Source organism: Megalobrama amblycephala, linkage group LG13 (genome assembly GCF_018812025.1).
Source record: "Megalobrama amblycephala isolate DHTTF-2021 linkage group LG13, ASM1881202v1, whole genome shotgun sequence".
Lineage (NCBI taxonomy): Eukaryota > Metazoa > Chordata > Actinopteri > Cypriniformes > Xenocyprididae > Megalobrama > Megalobrama amblycephala.
Window position 1 is genome coordinate 24027073 of NC_063056.1, and position 11414 is coordinate 24038486.

At 39.6% G+C, this 11414-nt stretch overlaps 1 protein-coding gene across 3 annotated transcripts in view; it reads right to left on the reverse strand.

Annotated features, from left to right (window-relative positions):
- The window catches only part of LOC125244109, a 37223-nt gene extending 26115 nt beyond the window's left edge, over positions 1-11108 (reverse strand). For 2 of the 3 annotated variants that reach the window (XM_048154081.1, XM_048154082.1), the window contains exon 1: positions 410-2214. In XM_048154081.1, the coding sequence (XP_048010038.1) occupies positions 856-1668 (813 nt within the window). In that variant the 5' untranslated portion in view covers positions 1669-2214 and the 3' untranslated portion in view covers positions 410-855. Of the gene's footprint in view, positions 1-409; positions 2215-8604; positions 8752-11050 lie in introns of those variants that run through there. The other variant, XR_007179226.1, reaches the window with a different exon arrangement.
- Positions 11109-11414: the final 306 nt, after the last annotated feature.

Below are 11414 nucleotides of genomic sequence, written 5' to 3' on the forward strand. Positions count from 1 at the left end.
GAATCACATCAGCACAGTAATGAGCATTTGTTTTTGCAGCTACAGTACATGCATTGAGCAGTGATCACTAATAAAGCAATAGGATTCAAAAGATGAGAAGAGATAGTCTTCTTAGAAAAATAAAAGCAAGGTTCTTTCTTACAAATTGCACAATTTTTGCAAATGAAGGGACGATTAAAAGTACTACCACCCCAATCATCTTTTTGTAGATTTTAAAATGAACTTAATAGAATCTGCACAGAAGTATGAACTGGTTGGGCCTCTGACTCATATTCCCTGCATTTTCTGACAAGCAAAGACAGAGCTTCACAGGTAAAAACCTAGTGGAAGCAAATGTGATCATCACACAAGGATATATGTGCAAATGGCCTCAGAGATCTTGGACAGGAAGAGCAAACAGAAAACATACCTCTGAAAGTCGGCCTGATCAGAAGCTGGAGAGGCTCGTGAGCCCGAATGATTTTAGAATAACCGGCGGCGGAACTGACAGAGACGGATTCAGTGCGGCCTGAGCGTGGAATTGCTTTTCCATTCCCTGGAACCACAGCTGGAAATGCCCCAATCACTTGCAGCCAAAGCTTCTGTGGCTCTTGAACCAGCACTGAAACCTAGTGAAAGGGAAAGAAAGTTGAACGGTTCTTCAGATTAATAAACTCTGGCTAACAGCTAGTATGACTGAAAAATATAAGCTCCACTCATCGAACAAACTCTCCACTTATGACGTTTTCGTGTGTATAGGTTACATGTCGTTCAGGACAGGTCTTATAATAGATATCAAGTGGTGACTAAATGCAATACCAAACCTTTAACCCAAAATGTGTGAAATTTGGATGTTACCTTGTGAGGATGATCATTTCATACATGCTTGCTAATGTTCTGCAATCTTGGAATCTGCCTAATTTGACTAGCTTCTGCCAAGTGAAAGATAATTTTTTTGCACACAAAACTGGCATGAAGAGAGCGGAGAAACAGGAGCGGGGTGCACCCCGGCCGACGGCAGTCCCGCCCCCCTGGGCTGCATAGGGAACGTGGGCGGGACGCGAGGAGGGCCGGGTGGATGGGACCTGGGTAAAGGGACAGGCCGAGAGAGAGAGAAGGAGATGGAAGAGAGAGAGAGAAGCAGATGGGAGAGGTTCGCCGACCCCAGGGCACGCCACCATGTGGTCCTCCGCGAGATGAATAGCCGACTCCAGCGACGTGGGGCGGTGGCACTGGACCCACTCGGCTGTTCTTCTGGGCAGCCGAGTGATGAACTGCTCCAGTACCACTTGGTCGATGATCATCTCCACATCGAAGGGTGACCTGCTGGGTGAAGGCCCTCTTCAGGTCTTCAGGTCTCGGGACCAGGCGCATCGGCCACTGGCCCCTCGGCCATCCACAGACCTCTGCCGACCTCTCAAAGAGGTCGAGGAACACCTCTGGGTCGTCCTCAGGCCCCATTTTGTGGAGTGGGATGTGGGTGGGCACAACTCGTTGGTCCATGACACCCGGCCGAACCTCCCGGTCCATCCAGCTCCGGAACCTCTCGCGGTCCTCCTGCTGGGCTTGGAGGACGGCCTGGAACCGCCTCTCCTGATCTTGACATAACTCCAGCAGGGCCTGATGTTGGTCTTGTTGCATGACCATGAGGGATGTAATAATCTCCTCAAATGGTGCGGGCGTTTGCATGGCAACGGCTTCCGTCTTCCTTCCCGGGTTTCGGCACAAGTGTAACAAAGTTCGTAAGGAAGGAAGGAAGACGACAGGGTCAGCTGTGACTACTGGCTGCTTTTATTGTGCAAAACAAACAAAAAGGCGTGCAGACAGGCACCAAAACAGTCAAAAATCAAGATATAAATTCACTCCACGACAATCAGCAGGTATCCAGGAGTGTGGCAGCCAGTAGTCCTTCTCTCTCTCCCTCGCTCCTGTTTCTCCTGGCATTAAATACTCTCTCCACGCCAATTACTGAAACAAGAGACAGGTGTTTGTTATTTGCGCTTAACCCACTCACTTCACCGCGTCTCCTGACGCTCTCTCCCGCTGCAGACTTCGCTGAACCACGCCCCCCTTGCCACACATGGCCTCTTTATCATACATGAACAACTTAAGATATGTTATTTCTCTTTTTCTACCTTTCAAACCATATATATGATGCTATCCTAAGTATGCATAATTACATGGTTTCAAATCGTTTTTTTTTTTTTTTTTTTATTCTGCCTGCTGTCTGCGACACTTTTCAGCTCTTGCTTTCTTGATTTTAATTCACCTTTGTGCAATTGCCTTCTTCCATTTTTTACAAAGCTTACTTTGCTGGTGGTAGAAGTTGATTCCTTATGTTGGGTTCAAATCCTGCACAAGCTGCCAATTATGTTGAGGCCCAGTTCAAGGCATAGCAGTAAACAAGATAACAACATAAAGAGTCTACCAATTCTGTTAGAGATTACTTATACATAACTGCTAAAAGTCAAATGTGCAGACAAAACTAAAAAATAATATAAATATACTATACTACATTTAAATATTACAGTGTATTCTAAATAAATAAATAAACAAACGATGATTTACCTTTAAAACTAGCTCAAGGTAAAAAGAGAAGAGCTAATATCAAAAGACGTACTTCAATAAACTAATAATGTATAAAAACACAAACACTTCAGGTGACAATTAAATGAGGAAAAGGCTATGTAACGTGTAATATACGCCTACAATTTAACACGCTGAAAACACTGTCGTGATATATAGACCAATTTGGTGTTTGCAAACAGCGATGACGTTTTTTGTGGGCGGAGCCTAGCTGGTTGCAGAAAATGAAAGTTGAGCAGTAGAAGTCTATGGAAGCCACGAAATAAAAGAATAAAAAAAGTTAATTTCGAGTTTATATCTCACAATTCTGACTTTTATTTCTCGCAAATCTGAGTTTACGTATCACATTTCTTACAAAATAAAACAGAATTGTGAGATATACTCGTTATTCTGTCTTTTCTGAATTGCAATTTATCCCGCAATTCTGACTTTCCCCCCCTCAGAATTGTGAAATAAACTCACAATTGCGAGTTATAAAGTCCGAACTGGGAGTAATAAACACGCAAATGCAAGAGGAAAAAAAAGTCAGAATTGTGAAATAAAAATTATTATGTTTAAAAGTTATCTATGTAAAATATTATAGGTTTAAATTATTTTAATTATAATTGTTTCATGCTGTATGTATGTATGTCCTCTGAACTGCATATGTGAATATTATGTAGAGACTTACTGTTTACATCAAATTCCTGCTTTAATAGTAGACTAATCCTTGCAGGTGTCATCGATCCAGTCTGTGAAATAAACTCTGTTTATCTTCAAATTACGTTTTCAACGATGGTTTTCTTTAAAAATGAAGACTATATTTTTTGCATTCCGATTCCAACATCCAGAGGCACAACAAAACATTTTTCTCTTATTCTGTGGATTTTTTTCACATTTTTCTTCAATAGCTTCAACTATTTTTCTGCAACCAGTATGCGCGCGCAGCTGCAAGTGACGTAATTGTGACGTCTGCTCCAAAGTGGTCTATAGTTACATACAACATGTAAGGCTTGTTCGAGATGCATCGGCGCTGTGCAGACCGATCGGCGAATGACATCAAAGTACCGCGAGAGCAGTTGGAGACCAGACGACTCCTTATGCTTTTGAATCGCTCTCGCGGTACTTTGATGTCATACACCGATCGGTCTGCGCAGCGCCGATGCATCTCGAACAAGCCTGAAGTCAGCGATAAACCAACATTCGCTACTAAATATCCTTTGCAGCAAGTAGGCCTACTGTACAGTGGGCCACATTCACTAACAATTTCGTACAAGGAGAGCAGAAAAGTTCTGAACTCGACAGGCGCACACGCACAAACTCTTACCTTTGTTGTTGATGCCAGCTGTACTAACATGTAGAGGATGTGGAGAACATAAAGATGAGCGAGACCCTTAGGCATTTACAAGCCATTTTTGCCCTCGGATTAATGTAAATGAGGCGCGCGAACCCGGTAGCGTAAAACACACCTAAACATCTCCATAAAAGGGAGCAACCCCACGTCTCTTTTCTCGCTCGTGCTATAGCGCAATCTTCAAGTAAACAGCTGCTGACTGTCATATTTGGAAAATAAGTTATTAAACTGCTCAAAACTGCAGAAATTTGTCTTTAATCAATGAAATTATTTAATTAAGCTGATGTACAGTAGCTAATTAATGAAGAGTGTGTGTATATAAAAACATTAGTTGAAAAGTTGGAATGCTAGAGATTATTTACTGGGCATATTTTGAGTAGGCTATGTGGTTTCAGAAAATACAGATATTTAAGACCAAAACAGCAGCAGTACTACTAACAAAACAGGAAGTGAACTGGAAGGGCAAGACATATTGTAACTGGCAGTTAGAGAAGAGTAGACCCCTATAGCCCTCCTCCTACCGCCAGCTGTACTAATGTAGAGGATGTGGAGAACATAAAGGTGAGAAAGACCCTTGGGCATTTACAAGCCATTTATGTCCTCTGATTAATTATGATTATTATTATAATTTGATAATTATGAAATAGCTATGTAAATGTGGATGAATGTCATTAAAGTTGTTTATTTTTATTTTGAACAGGCCCTCTTGTCATCAAGTAGGCAGATAGTCACCTCCTTACCTTTAAACAAGCATTCCATTGTTTTATTGAGATTGTGTCATTACATTCATGAATGCTGGTGAACTTGTCTTGAAATATACAAATAAACCAAAAATACAAACTATTTTGGTGAAATACTTAAATTATGTAAGATGCTTGATCCTTACCTAAAAAAAAAAAAAAAAAAAAATGTATATGAATGAAACCATGCAATTAACTTCAGCTTTCTTTGATTCTGTTTTGTGTAAACCAGCTTCAATTAATTGTGTGCTTGTTCTACATGCTTTTTATCGAGCTATTTTGGCATATTCCCAAAGGCACATTTCAAGTGAAGTCCACAGCAACTTATATTTAATTACATTTTAATCAAACAGAGTTAGTTTATTTAAGCTGGGCTCTCAGAAAATTCTGTTATAGACAACTGAAGCAAGTCACACATAGTGCCAAACACATTAAATCAACCTTTGCACCTGTAGACTATTTTTACACAGTGATATTTCACAATTTCTATTCATAGTCCTACTCCATGCAATTTAGGCATAGTACATGTGCAGTATATGTAAAAATAAGCTTTCATTTTACTTAATATGATGATTTTAAATTTTTGGGTGAACTATTCCTTTAGAGAAAATGGGGAAAGATTTCAAGTTTTTCAACATATAAGTGAACGTCTTCTGACATGAGAGGATGCCAAACTGGAGGCATCCCAGAAACACAGATGGTAGCTAAGCTATCTTGCAGATTTCATGGCATGTCTTTGCCTCATTCTTCGGTCCACATGACTGACTGCTTAATGGATGCAAAGATGAAAATCATCCCTCTGTCTTTTGCTTGTCTTTTCAAAGTGTCTTCTCTGTCATTCCATTTATTTCTCCAGGACTGTCTGTCAGCCTTGTCAGATTGAAGGTCTTAAGTAAGACTACTGATGACTATGTGGTCCTTTTGTGTTTGAATTAAAAGTGATATTAGAAGTGATAGACAGCTCATGACAGGGTTTCCTGTTCTTATCCACTCCTAGCTTCCTTCCTGAAATACTTCCATGAATGTCCACAAGCAAAACCAATGTTCAGAATGTAACGTACACTTTTGCTTGTAGTTGTTTATTATCATATTTTAAGAAATGTCTTAATTTTTGGCAGCCAGATCAATTAATGAATTAAAATTGTGTTAAAATCTATGGTAACACTTTACAATAAGGTTCATTAGTTAAACATTAGTTAATGTATTAACTAACATGAACTAACCATGAACAATACATTTGCTACTGTAATTACTAATATTTGTTAATGTTAGTTAATGAAAATACAGTTGTTCATTGTTTGTTCATGTTAGTTCACACTGCATTAACTAATGTTAACAAGATAATAATAATGTACAGTGGGTACGGAAAGTATTCAGACCCCCTTAAATTTTTCACTCTTTGTTATATTGCAGCCATTTGCTAAAATCATTTAAGTTCATTTTTTCCTCATTAATGTACACACAGCACCCCATATTAACAGAAAAACACAGAATTGTTGACATTTTTGCAGATTTACTGATTGGACTTGATTAGGAAAGCCACACACCTGTCTATATAAGACCTTACAGCTCACAGTGCATGTCAGAGCAAATGAGAATCATGAGGTCAAAGGAACTGCCTGAAGAGCTCAGAGACAGAATTGTGGCAAGGCACAGATCTGGCCAAGGTTACAAAAAAATTTCTGCTACACTTGAAGTTCCTACACGCTAAAAAATGCTGGGTTAAAAACAACCCAAGTTGGGTTGAAAATGGACAAATCCAGCAATTGGGTTGTTTTAACCCAGCGGTTGGGTTAAATGTTTACCCAACCTGCTGGGTAGTTTTATGTAACTCAACTATTGTTTAAAAATTACTGTATTGTTTGCTTAAAATGAACCCAGAGTATGTTGGAAATTAACATTTATTAATGTTCAATGAATAATTATTAAACAATAAACATTTATTAAATTGCTTATTAATAAATGTATATTAATAAACTATTAAACTATTAAATTTATATTAATAAAATATTAAAGCTTATTAATAAACATTCACCTTTTGTCTATTATTGTTGCCTCTAATTGCACCTGGTTTTTAATTTCCCAACTATTTTGGGTTCATTTTAATCTTAATTTTTAAACAATAGTTGGTTTAAATAAAACTACCCAGCAGGTTGGGCAAACATTTAACCCAACCGCTGGGTTAAAACAACCCAATTGCTGGGTTTGTCCATTTTCAACCCAACTTGGGTTGTTTTTAACCCAGCATTTTTTAGAGTGTAAGAGCACAGTGGCCTCCATAATCCTTAAATGGAAGACATTTGGGATGAGCAGAACCCTTCCTAGAGCTGGCTGTCCGGCCAAACTGAGCTATCGGGGGAGAAGAGCCTTGGTGAGAGAGGTAACCCAAAGATCACTGTGTCTTAGCTCCAGAGATGCAGTCGGGAGATGGGAGAAAGTTGTAGAAAGTCAACCATCACTGCAGCCCTCCACCAGTTGGGGCTTTATGGCAGAGTGGCCCGACGGAAGCCTCTCCTCAGTGCAAGACACATGAAAGCCCGCATGGAGTTTGCTAAAAAAGCAGCACCTGAAGGACTCCAAGATGGTGAGAAATAATATTCTCTGGTCTGATGAGACCAAGATAGATGTTTTTCAGCTGCAGGGACAGGACGGCTGGTTGCAATCGAGGGAAAGATGAATGCGGCCAAGTACAGGGATATCCTGGACGAAAACCTTCTCCAGAGTGCTCAGGACCTCAGACTGGGCAGAAGGTTTATCTCCAACAAGACAATGACCCTAAACACACAGCTAAAATAATTAAGGAGTGGCTTCACAACAACTCCGTGACTGTTCTTGAATGGCCCAGCCAGAGCCCTGACTTAAACCCAATTGAGCATCTCTGGAGAGACCTAAAAATGGCTGTCCATCAACGTTTACCATCCAACCTGACAGAACTGGAGAGGATCTGCAAGGAGGAATGGCAGAGGATCCCCAAATCCAGGTGTGAAAAACTTGTTGCATCTTTCCCAAAAAGACTCATGACTGTATACTGAGCAAAGGGTCTGAATACTTAGGACCATGTGATATTTCAGTTTTTCTTTTTTAATAAATCTGCAAAAATGTCAACAATTCTGTGTTTTTCTGTCAATATGGGGTGCTGTGTGTACATTAATGAGGAAAAAAATGAACTTTAATGATTTTAGCAAATGGCTAAAAGATACATAAAAGATAACAAAGAGTGAAAAATTTAAGGGGTCTGAATACTTTCCGTAACCACTGTATAAGTAAATGTTGAAATTAACATTAACAAAGATTAATAAATGCTGTATAAGTGCAGTTCATTATTAGTTCATGTTAACTAATGTAGTTAACTAATGTTATCTAATGAACCTTATTGTAAAGTGTTACCAAATCTGTATATCTATGTATGTATTATGTAGATATGGAAATGGAAGGTATGGAAATACGGTCACCGTGATTTTGCCAAGTAAGACATGTTCCTGGATCAACATCTTTGTTGAACAACATTTCAATCAACCAATCAGATTTGAGGGACAAGTTTACAATTTATGTCAAGATTAGGCTTGCAACCAAGGTTAGGTGCTTCTACATCAATGTTATTCACCTATCTTTCCCCTCTGATTTTAGGGATAAGTTATGGGTAGGATTAGGTTTAGGGGTAAGAATAGGGTTAAGGCTAAATTTTCAGACTGGAATGTTGTTCCAGGATCCTGAACATGTCCTACTTGGCAAAATCACGGTGACCCATTTTTTGGTCCTGAGACTTCCACAGAAGATATAGAATTTTTTTATATTTAGACTAGTGTTGTCAAAAGTCCTGACCACGATACCAAGTCGGTATTGATAATTTAAAAATGTGATACTTTGAGCGCTGTTGAGCGGATTCGTAAACACCTCTGAATGGATGTGAAGCGAGTTTCAACCTGTAGAACAAAAAGTGTATATGAAAAACATTGCCTAGCCTACCTTTAAGGTCTGTCATTTGCTCTTGTAGGAGAGTTTTGGTGCAGAGCAGCACTGACAGAGAGACAGAGTGGAAGATTATCACTCTTTCCCCTGATCCACAACTGCTATGAGGCCAAATCCACTTTAAATGAGGTGACCTTCCTCCTCCTACACATGGGAGCACAGTTAGAGGGAGGTACAAGAAGAAAGAGTGATGAAGTGAAGCAAAAAAAAACAAGTATAAATTATTCCTCTAATCCTGTCTGACAAGAGTCTCTGTAGGCATGTTACAAAGTAGCTCCTCCGTTTTGTGAAACCTGAAAAAAATCTAATATTAAAGAGTTCATGGCAAAGAGAGCACCAACTCCTCATTTAGCCTGTGTTGCTCCCCTCACACACACATACACACACAACTCCCATTCCACACCAGCATCAGGCTCTGTCAGTCAACCATTTCAAGCTTCAACAGGAGTTTAAACCGAAGGGAAGGACATGCTGTTCCTTGCCTCTAATTAAAAAGGAAAGTAATGCCATAGGTCAACGGAAGGTGCTAAAATGCACCTCCACAGGTAACGGCGCCCAACCTCGATAGGTGCAGACCAATTTGCCAGGAGTCAGTCACACAGACAGACAGTACAGTCAGAATTGCATTGAACATGGCGTGATAAAGCAAAGCATTGTGGGGAAGGGAGCAGCAGGAGCACTCCAGACCAGCGCTATTGTATGTTACCCTGAGGGCTCAGCAGATCTCTTTCGTTCCGCGAGAGCAAGTTAGAGACTGGGGTTGTCCTTTTGAAATGGGCTCAGTTTGAGGTCCTCGTATGCCAGAGCAGCTCTCGACTGAGAGTCATTAGAAATTATGGCAAAATGCATTTGACTCTAAGAGGACCTGACGACCTAAAAATGACTACAATACTTTACTGTAGTATTTTTACCTGCTGTTCAAAAAGCACATTGCAGCATGGGACACAAAGGACATATTTTTGGCATTTGGCATCACTCACGGCTTTGAAACATCAGACCTGTTTTGTAGTACATGAAGGTCTGATTGCACAGAATACCGTATCCCACAATGCAATGTGGGACTTGACCTTCCATTTCCAAATTGGTTTCAAACACAAAGTAACAAAGTAAATGCTGCTCCACTCAGTCTCTGCATGTGCTGTTTGTTTGGGTTTCCAATAAGGTGCATTTGGGAATGCATATAAAGTCTGACGCACTTTCATAGAGAAGTGTTGTAGTGTTCTCATTTACATGCATGGAGCGTGTCTTGGCAGCTCGGTTAACAAACTCCATCTCTGCATATGCTGTTTGGGTTGCTTATAACGCTCATCTGGGAACACAATGTGTGTCATTTTACCAGATTTGTAACGTAAATCATTTATAAACCCATGCCAGCACAGGAGAATACATCAATATGTTACTAAATATGCGAATTGTTGTTCATCGTGATTTCAAACTCAGTTTCTGAAACCCTAAAACCCTCACTCTGAGTTTGCTCGTGTTGATGACCACAAGCCAAAAAAAGTACTAATCTGTTGTTTTCCAGAAAAAAAAGAATATGTAAACATCTTTAAAACAAGAAACATTTACCTGATAAGCAAAGATGTGTAAAGATAAGGCTTGTTTTCTGAGAATATTATTCTTTTTCATACCCTTTTAGCATTTTTTTTTTAATTTTAAACAGGATATAAAAATAAAATATAATGCCAGAGACAAAAATAAACCTAATTAAGATATATTTTCTGAAAATGAGTCATAATATCTTATGCAAATTACTCAAATTACTGTGTTAATGATGTTTACATATTATTGGATATTTAACAAGACAAGTATCGAGTTTTAAGTTTTTTTTTTTGTTTTGTTTTGTTTTTTATGGCTCGAAACGAATGATTATAGGTGCGTTCACGCGGCCTCGTAATTCCTGTAGTTACAAGATTCTAGCTTGTAAGAAGCGTTCACGTCCTCGTAGAGCTCGTAATTACAGCTTGTAAGCTGGGAGTTTTCTGAAAGCTCCCAGATGAACCACGTGGCCGCTGTAGATTGATTTATGATTTATTAGGCGTTGATAGTGCTGCCATGGAAACGCATAATTCCCAGTCCAAGGACCAAAAGGACGTGAACAGCTCCGAATATAACGTCACGTGTTGTCATTTCAAGATTCCGGTAAATACGAGGTGACGTGAATGCAGCTTATGTCACAGTCTCCGTCTGTCCTGGCTTCCAAAGACTCCATTTCCCATCATCCTCCCTGGTTCTCACCTGCACTCACTCCACCATCAGCCAATCACATGCACCTGCTTCCCATCAGCTCACTAATCACCAGCCTTCTTAAGCACACTACACTCCTCACTCAGTTGTCTGGTCTCATTAATACAAAGGACTATTCCCTTTATTGTCTACAGCGTTTCCACTCCAGCGGATTCCCTTTGTCTTCATGCTTCTACGTCTGTGTATGTCTACTCACCTCCACCTTGTGTGCTCACTGTCTTCAATCATCCATCCCTCTATGACATCATCACCTGTAAGAAAAAGGACTGTTTCAGTATCCAGTTACCATTCTACCACATTCACGTCACCAGTTTATTTACCTGCTTTACTGTCGACCACTGCTGTTTGTCAAATAAACTACATTCTACGTGTACCTCTGTGTTCCTGAGTATCTGCTCGTAACAGGTTAACATCTATGTTTAGATATGGTAGAAATCAATTTAAGTGTGATAAACAGAATTTACTGTATGTTTATCACATATATTGTCATTATTATTTATTTTTGTGTGTGTGTGTGTGTGTGTGTGTGTGTGTGTGTGTATGTTGAGTAAACGCTAACT